The sequence below is a fragment of the Lentinus tigrinus genome (assembly GCF_003813185.1).
Source record: "Lentinus tigrinus ALCF2SS1-7 unplaced genomic scaffold L226scaffold_1, whole genome shotgun sequence".
In the NCBI taxonomy this organism is placed as follows: domain Eukaryota; kingdom Fungi; phylum Basidiomycota; class Agaricomycetes; order Polyporales; family Polyporaceae; genus Lentinus; species Lentinus tigrinus.
In genome coordinates this window covers 1-15,109 of record NW_027137910.1, presented here as the reverse complement: position 1 = coordinate 15,109, position 15,109 = coordinate 1, and the positions used below count along the sequence as shown (strand labels likewise).

At 54.2% G+C, this 15,109-nt stretch overlaps 5 protein-coding genes across 5 annotated transcripts; 2 read left to right on the top strand and 3 right to left on the bottom strand.

Moving 5' to 3' along the window:
• Positions 1-273: 273 nt before the first annotated feature.
• L226DRAFT_451075 (uncharacterized protein) lies at positions 274-6,012 on the bottom strand (the record flags this gene model as incomplete). Its single annotated transcript, XM_067674994.1, has 6 exons — positions 274-409; positions 463-591; positions 651-3,642; positions 3,691-4,554; positions 4,604-5,595; positions 5,657-6,012. 6 exons carry the CDS (start codon positions 6,010-6,012, stop codon positions 274-276), a joined length of 5,469 nt encoding a protein of 1,822 aa, XP_067542081.1.
• Positions 6,013-6,161: 149 nt separating this feature from the next.
• On the top strand, positions 6,162-7,359 carry L226DRAFT_527784 (transport protein particle component). The gene is made up of 5 exons (XM_067679180.1): positions 6,162-6,592; positions 6,645-6,762; positions 6,812-6,904; positions 6,957-7,050; positions 7,101-7,359. Exons 1-5 carry the CDS (start codon positions 6,192-6,194, stop codon positions 7,133-7,135), a joined length of 741 nt encoding a protein of 246 aa, XP_067542080.1. The 5' UTR covers positions 6,162-6,191; the 3' UTR covers positions 7,136-7,359.
• A 50-nt stretch (positions 7,360-7,409) lies between these two features.
• L226DRAFT_450569 (WD40 repeat-like protein) lies at positions 7,410-8,771 on the bottom strand (the record flags this gene model as incomplete). The annotated part of the gene is made up of 3 exons (XM_067674956.1): positions 7,410-7,602; positions 7,653-8,170; positions 8,229-8,771. 3 exons carry the CDS (start codon positions 8,769-8,771, stop codon positions 7,410-7,412), a joined length of 1,254 nt encoding a protein of 417 aa, XP_067542079.1.
• A 211-nt stretch (positions 8,772-8,982) lies between these two features.
• Positions 8,983-10,425, top strand: L226DRAFT_4 (uncharacterized protein). Its single transcript, XM_067674557.1, has 2 exons — positions 8,983-9,974; positions 10,024-10,425. Exons 1-2 carry the CDS (start codon positions 9,038-9,040, stop codon positions 10,389-10,391), a joined length of 1,305 nt encoding a protein of 434 aa, XP_067542078.1. The 5' UTR covers positions 8,983-9,037; the 3' UTR covers positions 10,392-10,425.
• Positions 10,426-12,321: 1,896 nt separating this feature from the next.
• On the bottom strand, positions 12,322-13,953 carry L226DRAFT_541246 (uncharacterized protein; the record flags this gene model as incomplete). Its single annotated transcript, XM_067682041.1, has 2 exons — positions 12,322-12,324; positions 12,346-13,953. 2 exons carry the CDS (start codon positions 13,951-13,953, stop codon positions 12,322-12,324), a joined length of 1,611 nt encoding a protein of 536 aa, XP_067542077.1.
• Between the last annotated feature and the right edge of the window lie 1,156 nt (positions 13,954-15,109).

Sequence of the window (15,109 nt, the reverse complement as noted above, 5' to 3'; positions counted from 1 at the left end):
CACTTCATGGCCATGCCAGCAACAAGCCCCCCGGACTCGGGCTCGGAACTCGCAAACTGAGGGATTATGCATATGGCTGGGCGCCCCCTTACGCCCCGGCGGCGCAGTCCTGAGCCCTATCTGAGATAGATACAGGCTAAAGGATCACCAGTCGTCGTGGAGGAGGGGTAGCATCTTGCTGAGAAGCTAACTGCAACGTCGAGATGTGGTGCGATGCAGGAAGGATGATCTGGTTCATTAGCCGTGATGCCCATGCAAAACTGCAGTCCATGCTTAGAGTGTCTCCCACCCGCCGTTGTCGACTGTGCCCTCCAGCCGCCGCGCAATGAGCGTTGGGATGCCGTGGTTCAGCCAGATCTTGTGTACTTCTTCCCATCGAGCATGGTGAAGATATTGCCGTCTTCCGCGTCTGAACAAGAGGGTCAGCGAGTACATGTTGCAGCAGCCAATCTACCAACGTACCTCATCGACACATCCACCTCGCCATGAACGTCCAGGTAAGGCGATTGACCGAATGCGCCGTTGTTGGCGTACAGATACAGCAAAGAACAACGCTTGACCAGGAAATAGAGTCCAATGGGGCCAGCACACCTGAGACAGCATCAGTGAGTATCATGTTTGACTAAAAACTTAATTGCAGGGCGACCTACTCTCGTGTATGCATGTTGCACTCGCCGCGATCTTGGTTATCCAGATCCATACAGCAATGAGTCTGGAAACAGCAGGTAGTCCCACAGAATAGACATATTGCAGCATCAAGTGGGACAGTGTTGCACCGCGGACACACCATCGTCTTCTCCTGATCGAGGTAGAGATGATCGAGTACAAGAGGCAGCCGCACGAGACGGTAGACGAGTGGGTATTCGAGCATGACGCCACAATTCAATTGGGATGCGGCTTGGGAATGACTATAGTGCGCGCACCACCCGGATAGTGCATTCTGAATAGTGTCGTGATTGGGAAGCTCGGCCAAAGGCGGGATCTCCAGGATCTTCAGCAGGCGGCGATATTCGCACATGCCCGCGTCGAGGTCCTGGGGCACAGGGAACGCGTACGGGAGGGCCGCACGGCAGAGAATGACGGCACGGCGCAGGAAGGGAAGGGTGAAGGTGTAGAGGAGTTGGCTGATACGGGGTTCTCCGAAGGACTGGAAGACAGCGTCCGCAGCTTGTTCGAAGATGGGCGAGTGGCGAACGACAGACATGAAGAAGATTCGCGTGTCGCCGAAGATGTCGTCATATTTACGAGTCTCAATCGCCTGATTGTTCCGACTCTTGTTCAGAATGTACACAAGCCCGACGACTGTACGTGCAAGATGCGCGTAGTACGTGAGGATGAGGACGTGTTTGAGCATGTCTGGGGCGACAGCAGCGGTCTCGATCAGAATAGTGAAGGGGTCGCGGAGGAGGAGGGGGTGAGAGAACGAGGTAAACGAGGTGCGGCTCCATTCAGGCAGCAATCGCTTGATGATGGCTTGCCTGACGGCCTCTCGTCCTTCGTCGGGTCGTCCTTTGAAGTTCAACGACACAAGCTTCGTCAAACATGTTATAAGACCGCGCAACATACGGTATTGTGAGTCCGTAACGTTGTCAGCGACCGTCTTCCCAAGCGCGTCCTGTCCACGAAGAGCGACCTCTAGAGCGGAGAGCGTGTAGCCAACCAGCTCCTCAGGCAGGTACATGCCAGCTCCACGTTCTCCAGGTTCGGGCTCGGTACGGTCCCTCAGATGTCTGGACTGCTGGGAGATGTTTTTCGCAACGACCATGACCGTGTCGACCATCTTGTGCAACTCGGTGCCGTCAGGCCGGTCCACCGCAACTCTCATATGGGACTGGTAGGCAGAGTCTTGCGCTGTCCAGAAGACAAACTCCCCGGTCCCGGTGCGGAACTGCAGCGACTCGAGCACGGGGTCCGGCTTTGATTTGAGAATACTGATTCCAGCGGCGCGGACCCAATCAGGGAAGGGGACCGAGTTGAGCTCGGGGGGTTTCGACGCAACGACGGGAATGATGACGTTCCCGAGGCTCTTGCAGAGTGGACAGATGTACTCCTTGCGCGGGATGCTCTCGGGATGATTCCGGGTGGCTTGGTTGCGATGACGTTGTCTGATAGAACCGCTGTAGACGGTAAAGCAGTCAAGGTGCATCATGTGACTACATATCGACCCATGTAGTCCGAAGCGAGTGAACTGGGAGGGAAAGGCGTCAAAGTTCGTTGCATGCACCCGCTTGGCGGCCTTGATCTCCTCGTTCGAGGGAGGGAAGGTCACTTCGTGCGGCGGAGTCGTGACGCGGTCCAGAGATTCTGGACAGGTCAATACCTCGTTCGTGTACGATTGGACGCCGTCAGGATGTCGGCGGAGTTGCCGACTAGGCTGGATGAAACCGAGAGAACCGAATGACTTGGTGTTGTTGAGCTCTTCTTGACAGACGATGCACGTCCCGTACGAGACAGGTTCCTCAGGAGTGTCGGTCAACTCCTCGTCTTCGTCATCGATGTCTTCAAAGTTGACCGCGAAGCTCGCCTGCTGCGCCTTCATCTGTCGCATGATGGCCTCCTGTCTGGCCTTCGCCGCACGCTTCTTCGCCTCGTTGGGGTCCTCCACGTCCGCCTGAGAAGCGTCTGGAACGTGACGACGGCTCTTCACCTCATCCGGCTGGTACACGGTGATCTGGTCGAGAACCCACTGGACACGAGCCTTGTACGTCGGGTACTTCTCGTGATACTCGAACGTACAGAGGATATCAATGAGGTTTTTCCCTTCCTCGTGGACCTTGTAAACGGCAAGACCGCTGAAGACTTGTGGTCGTTCAACAGCAGCAACCATGGCGAGGTGAAGGACCTGATCTAATATCGCCTCGGCTGAAGGAGGAGCAGCTCCACTGGCATCGGTGATGGTGAGAATGTTGTAAATCCCGTAGAAGAAAATCTGGACAAGGACCTCCGATTCGAAAGCAGAAGACAAGGTGGAGAAGGGGCCCTTCGTAATGTTGAGAGGTCGGGGGATGATGACTGGATCTTGGACGCCGGTCTTCTTCTTCAGGCGATTGCGCAACACGACCTCAACCTCCTCGCGCTTGTTGCGCGTGTAGTGGTAGAAGAAGGGATTAACCTCGTCGTGCGCCTCATCCTTCAGCTCGTATGTGCCGAAGTCGGCGGTCGACTCCGGAGGCTTGAAGTTTGCAACCTCCTTGAGCACGCGCTCGAAGCAGACGTCGTCCACCATCCGTTCAGCAACCCGCTTAACCAGGTCGGTGAAGGTACACGGACCGACAGCGAGTGCGTGCACGATCTCCCTCCGAATCGCGTCAGGCAAAGGCATCTTCGTCGCGCTCGCAGACTCCGTCAGGATGGTGACCAGGATGTACAGGAACTCCTCAACCATTCCGGAGAGATGGGAAGTATCGTAGGAGGGATGAAGTGTGGCGCCGGAGAAGTAACCGAGGAGTTGGAAACGGTCGAGCATACTGACGATGACGGTGTCCGGATCGAGCACCACTAGAGCGGTCTGTAGGATGAAGAGGTCCTGATCATAGCAGAGCTCCCGCAGCATGAAGTCGCGGTAGTGCAAGAGCTGACCCCGGATTGCGAAGCCGTTACGGACCCACAGACCGGTGCGTATCTGAGCAATCATAGCAAGTACTATATGATCTGTCAGAACAGTGTCGTGAACACGAAGGATGAACATACCTCGCAACGGATAGTCTATGATAGTAAGCATCGCCTCCTCGCTAGCTTTGTTGAGACAAACGTCTCTCAAGCTACGGAGACCAATCGTCTGAAGCGACGACTCGTCCAAGATGTCAACATGCTTGAAGAGCTCCGCTAGCAACCACTGGAGCGAATGATGGAAACTGATCGAGCCGTCCATAACGTCGAAGTTGATAATCTTGTATGTTGTTTCCCCATAGACCACCTCGTGGAAGTTGACAGGTGGGAAACGGGACGTATCGCGACGATCGTCGACCACGGTGATGCACATGAGTATGTGGTGCATGACGGTACTGATGGCAGCGACGAGGTCCCCAACGGCCGCCTTGGAGTACGCTTCACCGTACACCTTGATGACGCGAGACAGAGAGAGCGTCACGTTGAAGACACTGATCCAAGCGTCCGTCTCGTACTCGACGTGACTCGACGCAGCGCGTTTGTTGGGATTGATGCACATGAATATCTGACATGTCTTGGCGAATTGAGCGATGAACTCGCGATTATGTGCGATGAGCTGCTGCACTGGTTCGTTGTGGCACAGATAGCGCAGGTCGCTGAAGACAGGCATGAACCGCTTGGATTTGAAGGGGAAGGTGTCCACGTCGATCTCGGCGTCGGGATTTGGAGGGAAGGTGATGCGTTTGTCCTGTATCTGGTTTGTGAAGAATGCAGCAATGATAGCAAGAAGCCGTGATACAATGTTGTGGTGACGGACGATGTAGAGGGCGACAGAGGGCACCGTGAAGAGCTGGAGCGCGAAATACTTGATGGAAGTCTCCGCCTCCCGATCAGTGAGTAGGTAGGCGTCGATGATACGGTGGTACACGCTTGCGAAGTGAGAGGCTAGGAACTAGAGGTCGGAATCGCCCATTGTACAGACGAGGTCACTTACCTATTGCTAGCTTGTGCTCGTGGCTCAGGGTGAGGAGCGAAGCGTAGATCTCCTTCAGATTGAGACGAGGTTTCTTCCACAGGCGAGCATGGTACAAGAACAGCCAATCCAGTCGAGTTGCATCAGGAATATCTGTTGGAGGCAATCGACTCTGGTCCGCGGCTGAGAGCATGGACGAGTTCCTCCGATGTGAAAGGAGTTCCTGAGCGAGGATCTCCCGCAGTACCAAAGCATCTGTGCTCAACCTACTCCTCGTGAGGTCGAGGAGCCACTCGATGATGACCGCGGAAACCTGTTCTCGGAATGTGTCGTACGCCCGACGAACAGTGACTCCCAAGTCTATCTGAGCTATGGTCTGAGCGATCTCCAACAGGCGAGCGGTGTTGGTGGACATCTCGATGATTTCCCTGCCCTGGTCGTCTATTCGGTCAGCCACTTGGGAAGCCTCGTCTCGGGGCCGATTAGTGATATCGTGCAAGAGCTCGATGACCTCGTCAAACGAGTGCTTATCGTCATTCCACAGCACGACCGCAAAGAGGTCATGCATGAGGGGATCGCCGGAGGGCTGTGAGCGCAGGTCCTGGTCGCTCACGGGGACAATGGTCTCGTCAGGGGAGGAGTCCAGGGTGTCAAGGACGAAATCGAGAGCATATCCGATCGTCCTAGCGATGCTCTCCCGGAGCTCGGTAGGGACGGAGGCGCGATAGGGATAGTTCTTGACAGTGGGGATGTCCTGGCCCGTAAGAGTCTTTGGGTGGGCTCTCGGAGTGTTGAGAAGAGTCTTGGCCTCGAACGCGGAGATGTACTCGGTGGTCTCGGGAGCGTAGGGATGGTAGGGACAGTCTATAGTGTGCCTCCAGGCCTCAACATCTCCGCAGTCACAGCACCCGCCGGACTGTTGGGCAATAAAGAAACTGACGTTATGGTCTGTATGATCGGTGGCCTCGAAGCAGCGCGAACATAGGACGCAGCTGTCATCGAGCGCACAATCCCTGGAAGTTACGGTTGAGTGTCGTCTGACCACTGACAATGTGGAATGAGCCGGACACTCACTTGCAGCGGAAACAGCTCTCTCCCTTCTTGAAGATGTGACCACAGGGCCGTCCTGGGAGAACCTGGTTCTCTCTGAGCTGACCGGCACTGGCTTGTACCTCGCTGAGGGTGGCATGAAGGGGAAGGCTCGAGTTGGAGTTTGGCAGAAAAAGGTGGGCGTACGGGCCCCAAAATGCGTCGTAAAGCTCGGCAAGGATCTCTGCGCGAGTGGCGGACGTGAAGTTGTACTTGCGGGAACCAGGCATAGTCTCGAGCGTGAAGCGGAGACGGGACAGAGGATCGGTCTGCCGATCGCGGGGATTGGAATGCATAGAGCCCAGAAAGCGAGAGGGAAAGAAAGAAGAGAGGCTGCTCATCGTAAGCAGCGATGGCCGACGGCTTGAGCGCGACGGCGACGAAGAGGCTCACGGTGAAGGAGAGAGTGGCTGACAGAGGCAGCCACCGCGAGTCGGAGACGCGTCTCGGACGCGCGTCATCGCTCGCTTACATCCTTGTAACTGTTTGTCTGCTACAGCCAGCCACACCGCCGCCAGCCATGTCCTCGCGCAGCTCGTTCCAGAATCCAGCCAACCGACCGAGCTCAGCCTCAGGCTCCTCCTCTGTCCCTTCTCTCGCCGCCGTCGCAGACCCTCCTCTCCGCTATGTCGACGGCGCAGCCATGGACTACTTCGTTATCGAGATGGTCAACACCCTCCGCGCCTCCTCGGCAGTTGCGACCGCACGAGCAAAGAAGGTCGAACAGGAGATGATCGACGCTGGCCTCATGCCCACCCCAGCAGCAGTCCCTCCTGCTCTGAAGGGGAGCCAGCTGCGCCAGTCCCATGCAAGCGACGGCTCCCGAGACTCAATATCCAAGGATGGCAAAGACGAAGACGAGGAGTTGCGAGCGCGGCTCGAGGCCATCGGCATGCACGTAGGGGCAAATATGGCGCAACGGTACACATGTGGCTTCATCTCTCCATCACACTTTCCTGACCGTTTACACCAGTCTGTGTCACGATCGAGGACTGTTTGCAGACACCCTTGACGCCATCAAGTTCATCTGCAAGGACCTTTGGAGCGCGTGCTGGGAGAAGCAGGTTGATAACCTGAGGACGAATCATCGAGTGTGTTGCCTGCCCTTCTCACAGCACGCAGTCTCTCATCTAGGTGTAGGGCGTATATGTCCTCCAGGACAATGCCTTCAAACCACTCACTCGAATTTCAGGGTGGGAAGGCCGTGCGGAATCGCTTCGCAGGGCGAAGGTGGTGCGTGAGGAGATAAGGCCGTTCGCTACCTGAAGACTGACAAGTACGCCAGTATGCCGCAATGCCTGCAGGGATTATCCGCGGTGCGCTCTCCAGACTAGGATTCCAAGCAACTGTCACTCCTGAAATTACTGCTCTTCCACAATGTAAGTCAGCAGAAATAAACTTTCCAAATGTGAGGTTAATTGTGGCCCAGGCACATTTCAGGTCAAGCTGCCGAGGGGGTCATAGAATGGCGACCATGCCTCCTCGCCCACGACATGGCATAGAGGCACCGCTCAGACAACAGCCTACAATGCGCTAAAGTCCCGTAGGTGGTACAACAACACTCGGCCCCGACTGTTCCCTATCGCCACATACTCGCTCGCCCCCGAGAAGTCCACGCTCGTGACGTGACCTAGAGGTGTGCTCGACGTGGGCCAGTTGGAGAAAGCAGTCAGGGATGGCAGATGGATCTTATATAGCGCGGGTATCAGTATGGGCCGGCGAAGCGGGACGAAGAGGATCATTGACACACCATGCGCATTTGATCCTTCTTGACGTTACTCGCAATCGCAAGTAATTGGGAATCGTGGTTGAATCGTAACGAAGTGATGGATGTGGTCAAATTTCCAAGGGCTTTCAAGACCTTCGGCTTGCCATCATGGTTGGATTCTACAGCATCCGATCCGTACACGTTCACGAAGCCGACCTTCGAACTTTGCAAGGTTTGAGAAAGATGCACTACGGTGTAGATGAGGGAACTTACCCGATAGCGAGGTGCTTCCCTTGTCGGTCGCCTGCCATGAGTTGACTGCTATAACCACCTTCGTCCTTCCACCGTCGGATGCATCGGCGTTGGCCTACATCCCACACATACACCTCCGAGTCCTCACCCAGCGTCATGAGTTCTTCTCCTGACCACCAGAGTGATTTCGCGCCTGAGTTCATCTTGACGCTTCCCACAACCTGGCCGCCACCTGCGCGCCAGTCGACGAGGTGTACTTGCCCTCGACGGCCAGCCACGGCGAGCACCGAGCCTGTCTGATCGAACTGACAGATCTCCATGCTGCCGTCTTGGGCAGCTTGAGGAGTGTTTGCAAACGTGGTCCCCCATAGACCTCGAGGAGAGCGTTGCGTCGTGCCTGTTTGCAGGTCGTACGTGTAGTAGAATGGACGTGGACCGGTAAGAAGAACAGATGTGCCGCCGGGGTGGAAGGCGGCATTCGTGAAAGGGAGAGAGGGGACGTGGAGGGTCTGGAGATGAGGGTTGGTGTGTCCGTCGACCTGGAGAGAGAGTTCAATGTCAGTCTCGCAGACGAACGAGGAAAAAGAGACGTCGCACGTTGAAGATTCTCAAACGCCTATCCGAGCTGGCGACGAGAAGAATGGGGACCTTGGGAGAAGGATGGAATTGGACGACCTTGACCTCACCTTCCGCCTTCGCGGAAAGGTTCGCGTCGCGTAACCGTTCGATAGCGAGAGTGCCCTGAGCAAGGACCTTCGCACGTCGTGCAGCGACAACAGACCCAGTTCCGGAAAGCAGCGCATCCAATCCAACAGCATTGTCTTCCGCCTCTTCCTCCTCTTCTTCATCTGACCCCGTGGACGTCCGTGGACGCTTCCCTGAGGCAGTTCCCTGGAGTCGACTGCGAGCGTTGGTGGCCCACTCGGGCGTGGGGTTGATTTTCTCAAATTGCCGACGTAGGCGACGTTCATAGTCGCGTCCATCTACGGTGTCCTCGAGGAGGGCGTCGCGCAATTTCCGGCGCCGCTTGTCGGTGGCAAGGGAGACTTCGAGGTTGGCGTCGTCGGAGTCTGTCCATGCGGCTGGCTTGGCTTCGACAAAGTCGGAGACCTTTTGCTTCTTGAGTGGGGGCGTGTCCATGACAGCAATGAGCAAGATAAGGGAGGTCAGGAGGACTCAGTACTCAGAACTCAGAGGCGGAGGTGCGAGAGAGCAATGTCGTTGGTACGCGCGCTGAAATTTCCGCGTCGCTGCATTTGGCGATCGGCTTGCGGACCGGTCGACCGCACAGTTGAAGTTGAACATCTGAGCCGCCGGTTGGATCCTTCTTCCTGGCCACCGCCAACGCTGTCAGCCTCGCTCTTAAGTACCCACTCGCCAGCCCCGCCAGCCCACGCAACACGAGCATGGCCAGCGTGCTCTCCCAGCGACGTCTGATCGCTCTGCTCTTGTTCTCTGTGATCTGCTTTCTCTACATATGCAGCTCTCCTCCAGAACCTCGCCTTGTCCATCAGCGTCCATCGTATCGACCTCATTCCTCTCCGCAAGACAATGCAATAGTCTCACAAGATGTCTTGCGAGGAGAGCCACAAGATTCTTCTCTTCAGCTTAGCGAGTCCAGCACTACATTAGCCGTTTTCTCGCAGCTCTTCGTAATCTCCCGGCCAACCCGCCTCGATCGGCGTGCTACCATGGAACAACTGCGTGCTGCCCTCGGATTGGAGTGGACATATGTAGATGGCGTCTCCTCTGACGACCGTATTGTGGAGCAAATTGGCAAGTGCCTCAGGTCGTCTCGGAACCACAACCACCTGCGTACCTTCCAGTGGCCGCCACGTTCTGAGGTTGATCAGGTCGTACTTTCCCGCCTTCCCCTATCTCTGAACGCTTCCGATTCCTGGCTGTCTAAGACCTCCGATCCTTCATGTCGCTATCCTGTGCCTCCCGCCATCAATGCATCTGCCCAAGCTCACGATCCTGCCGACGTTTCCCTTGTGGACGACTCTCCGTCAGCCCGCGCTTCAGGCGACCTTCATTCCCGTGCAGTATCCTCATCCTTACTTCCTCTGACGTGCGCCGTTCAAGACCGTACACATGGTGTCAAGTACAAGCCGTCTTTGCAATCCTACATGTTGCTCACGCCCGCCAAGTTCGCTTGCTGGTACTCGCATCTCGACGCCGTGCAACGCGTCGCAGCGTTCGGCGAACCACTACACGGCTCTGATGGCTCTCGCGGTGCTGCGCTTATACTGGAAGACGACGTCGACATGGAGCGGGATATTCGAGGGAGACTGCGAGATGTCTGGAGTGTGTTGCCGGATGACTGGGATATCGTCTTCTTAGGTGAGTGACCACGCTATGGCTCGCCGGGGTTTCCCTTCACAATTACCAGGCCACTGCTGGTCGAACGAAGCACGCTATCCGGCGCTACGACCGAGGGGCAAGTCGAAGGTATCCGGATTGTACCCGAAGATGTCTGTCCACCCGTCATACGCGCCGAGATGCACGCACGCGTACGCTCTCAGCCGCGCGGGTGCTCGTCGCATTCTCCTCCACTTGCTGTACCCGCCATTCGCATACTCGAGGGCACTCGACCAAGCGTTGGCATGGCTCGTCCAAACTGGGAGGCTCAGGGCATTCTCCGTTGTGCCAAGCCTGATCGTGCAGCACAAGCTCACCGGCAGCGATATAGATGGCGGGGAGAATGGGTTGGGGAGCAGTTGGAAGGATCGGTTAGAGCATGGCTTCTTCCATGTATGACCCACAGCTCAAAGTTGTTCATATTCATTGCCCTCCAGTCAGATATTGGCAGTTATGGACGTCGGCGTCAGAGCTTTGAACGGGTTACTACTCTGCCCGGGGTTATTCATGATCCTCAGTCGACTTTCATCTCCAACGTCTATGTGCGGCCAAGCCATTGTTTTGGCGACGCGCGATCCAAGCTCTTTACTACAACTCTCCAAGTTGGTTGTCTCAGTCCTACAGTTGTTACTTGACCGTCTAGGGCTCTGCAGGGGTGAACCATGGAGTGTCTGGACATCACCCTTACCCCTTGAAAACCCTCCACCCTCAGTCAAGGGTGGAGGGTTTCTGAGGGTGTTGCAGGAGGGTGTTGAAGGGTGAAGGGTTTTATTATCAAGGGTATAATATATAGTAGGCTAAAATGTCACTTGTGGGATATTTATACTGATTATACATCTATATATAGCAAAAGCAAAGCCTAGATAATAGTAACTACTTATGTATTATGCCAGTAAGTAATTTAATTGATATAAATCTATCATAATCAAGTATATAGGCACACCCTTGAGGGTGAGCTGAGGGTGTCAAGGGTTAAAGAATCAGCACCCCCACCCCTACCCTTTAGGCACCCTTACCCCTAACCCTTGAGGGTCGCCCATACCCCTACAGGGCACTAAAGTTGTCCTTGTCCTTGATGTCCTCATCCTTATACTTCAACTCCCCCTCAATGAAAAGTGTCAGATGCCAGACCAAGACACCAAAGTCCTCCAACTCTGGCCCAATTCTGATTGGATGTTTCTCCAAACTCTGCCCCCTTTTAGAGTTATGACATTATAACCCTTCTCCTAGTCATCATGCTTGATCTGGACTTCCACTCAGACTCTGCTTGTCTTTGGACTTCTGATCCATCACTACTTGCATTATGACATTTGTATCTGTTACTTATACTTAACAGGTTTGATTGTTTGTATCTGCCTCACATCTGCATTCCATCTCCTGTTGCTACTCCTATTGGACTCCTATCAGACTTTCAGAGTTCATATATAACCTTTACCTTACAGTCACTCAGTTCCTCAGTTCTGATATCTTGTTTACTTGTCACTCGACTACTCAGTTACCCAGAATTCAATCTATCTGACTTATCCTAAAACCTCCATCTAAACTCCTCTTCTGACCTGACCTGTCACCTCTGACTTCTGTTCTCATCTCTGTTCTTAATCTCTGCTTGACTCTTTTAATTATAGCTTGTTCTGATATAAACTCTGGTTCCTCTTTCAGACTTCTGCAAATTGAAGGCAAATAAATTTACCAAGTTGTTGCTTCCGTGCATTATCAGACTTTAAACTTCCTTTTGGAGTTTGACTATTGTGCACAGTCCTAACAGTATATCAGAACTCAACTGAAGATTGTTATGAAAGAAGACCAATTACAATCAATGAGAAACAAAGTGATTGTCTTTTAGATATGACACTTCCACCAAAAAGTGTCATAAACCCCTGTGATGTGGAAACTTTTGTGAATTGCTGAATACTCTCAGTAAGTAATAGACACTGACTGGTAATGATGTGCGTGAAAGTTGATTGTATGAAACAACCTTCACCTGAGGTTATCAGATCTGAGCAAGATCAGATGGTATCTCAGTTGTTTGGGGTAGTGTTAGGGAATATCCCAAAAGAGATGACCAGATAATACTTGATGATAGTCCCCGTTGGGACTAATAGTAGACCTATCATAAGGTAGGCCCAGCACAGACTCAACTACGTCGTTACACTGTGACGCGCCCGTGACAGATCACATGCTGTAGCAATAAGTCTGTACTTATGTAAGCGTTAACCATGCAACTTGCTGCCGCAGCCCACTCGACGATAGGATACACAATGTACGCTAGCTCAGGCTAAAACCCTCAAGAAGACTATATGCGAGTATGGTAAACAACTCCTCAAGATGGCTACTGCTTTCGGTTAGACCGGACCTTATCAAACTGTGCAAGAATATTGTGTGGAAGGGTACGGTGCCCGGAGTACTGCTTGGCAGCCCACAAGGCTCCGTCACCCATGAGACCCTTCTGATATGCATCCATGAAGCGTTGTGTGCGGTTGTAGAAGCGCCGCACATGCTGAACCTTCACGGCATCCAGTGCACTGACCATATTATGCTCGAGATCAGCCTCCAGGGAAGAGGGCGGATATTCCCGGTAGGTCCGCTTTGCAATGCACCAGCATTGCTCAATGGGGTTAAGTTCACAGTGGAACTTCGGAAGGAATATGACCTCAAAACCCCGAGCATGGCAGTGGGACTCCACCAGGGTCTCGACATCCTGGAAGTCTGGCTGATCATAGAGGAGCCGGCGGCAGCAGCACCGCTCAGTATGTGGTGGGCACTTGAACCCTGGGCACTCCACCCGAAGTTGCCGTACTTTCTCGAAGCCCCGCTCCTCCAAGATCTGGGCCATTCCCTTGAAGACGCCGGCATCCGGGTGTCCTTCCAGAAAATACAGTGGCTGGGGAGTTCCATCGGGAAGTCTGGCATCGCGCATCCTGATCTTCTGTTTCAGAAGCTTTCCGTCCGGGCGGTAGACAGGCTTTCCATCCGAAGGACCGATGACATTGGTCTCCACACCAAACATAGGGTTGCCAGGACGGATTTGCCCTTTTGACATGTGGCAGGCTGACAAGGCATCATCGGCACGTTTCAGGTGAGTCATTGCGTTGTCAAGGATGAAACAGAACCGGTACTCTGGATAGTCGGTCTGACAGATATCCATGGCTGCGGAGAGTTGATCGAGTATGTCTTGATTGGTGAAGTAACCATCGTGTGCTTTACCAGTGCGGAAAACAACGCGGGCCGAACACTTGCCATCCTTTGAACGGAACCAGCCAAACTCCAGACATATCAGGTCAGCCACCATAAGTGACTTTCCCTCTCCTTTCTTTCTGGGAACTGCCTTCTCATTTGGGCTGACCCAATGCTTCTCACGGCGGTCGTGCGCGTAAAATGTAGACTCGTCATGGTACAGGTAATGAAGGGTACGGTTGGTCGGGCCACAGACAGGGGGCGGCGGAAGAGTCGAAATGAGATCATTATCGGGATCGTACTGAGGGACATCGAGATTGAGTGCAGCAAGGCAAGGGAGGAAAGACTGCTGCCGGTAAGTAGTTACATCCTCACGCTCATGACCATCGACATACTGGCCATGCAGAGTCTTCATCCAACGGAAACCCAACTGATGCATCCAGGCCTGTGCAGTTGACAGAGACACGGTCTTCTTGAGGCCAAACTCCTTCTGGATCTCTGGATCTGCAAGAAGTTCCACAATATCGAGGGCACGGACATATTTGCCAATTTTCAACAGATGTTCCATAAGAGTGTTCTTGAGCTCCTCATTCTCCAGAAGTGAACACTTTGAGTCGACACCATGCATCTCGATCGGAAGATTGTGACGATCCGCAATGAAGGCACGGGTCCAGGTCTGAAGTCTCTTGGCCAATCCTGGCCCTCCCTCAAAAGCTGACGTGGTCTGTGATGCCGCCTCGAGCCAAGACTGCCGCTTCAGCGGGCGTATGTACAGCCACAGAACCATCCGCATCTGCGTCATGCGCAGGTACAGACAGTCATTTCTCCCATCAAAAGGTAAGTGGCCTGGCTTGTCATTGGGACGGCGTGGATGGAGAAGCGCGGACAAGTCTGAATGTGCTGACTGTGCTTGCGTGATTAGGGGAGGGAGGCCATGCTGAGAAGGCACATATCCTGGCTCCGGATTGGCCGCAGATGATGGAGGCTCCCGATGGGAATCATGAGATAAGGGTGGCTTCTCGGAGGGGGGACTTCCCGGTGGCTTGGCAGCCTCGTGGGGACCTGGCTGTGGAACCGAGATAGCGGAACCATTCACCCCGGACCATGTGGACTGGATAATAGATGCGAAGGTGTGGGCACGGTGCTCGACCACTTGCTGAGGAGTCAGAGGAACCTGGGAGGTCTAATGAGCAATGATCTAGTGATCCCGTGGCAGCGCACCCCAAGCCCGAAATGTTACGCACATTTTCCCTATTCTCCACACCTGGAACAGTGCCGGAGAAGCGCAACTTCTTTCGTGCATAGTTCCCCAGGTTCTTGATCGACTGGCACACACGCTGCTTGCGCTTTGGCATCTCCTGCACTGTCCGACCACAAGTCTAGATGAGCCTGCCGCCACGCAGTCATTTTCGCTGGCTTTAGCGCCAGCCTTACTCGAAAAGTAATTATAATTATATATTGCCCATAATCAGCGAAACTGTCACATCCCGTGCCCAAGTCCGCCCTGCCACCTCTCCGACACAACCCCGACCCGACTACCCCTGAACTCCGCCCCCCTTTCCCGGCTAATACGTCACCACCCCTACTCCTTTCCCTCCTGCCTTATCCGGACTTCCGTCCGGACTCCGATTGCCTCCGACCCCCGCTCTGTCATCCGATCGTATTATGACATCAGTATCCGCTGCCCACACTTACTAGCCCAGTTCAGTTGCTTCCGCTCCGTCATCTCCGCAGTGTATCCGCCGCCTATACTTACTAGCCGTTTTATTTGCTTCCGCTTCGTCATCTCCGCAGTCCGCCTCCTGTCCCTACTCTTGTCGGACTCCTATCGGACTTCCGTATATAAACCCTACCTTACAGTCGCATAGTTCTTCAGTTCTGATATCTCGTTTATCCACTCGACTACTCAGCACTCAATCTATCTGACTTCTCTGCCAACCTCC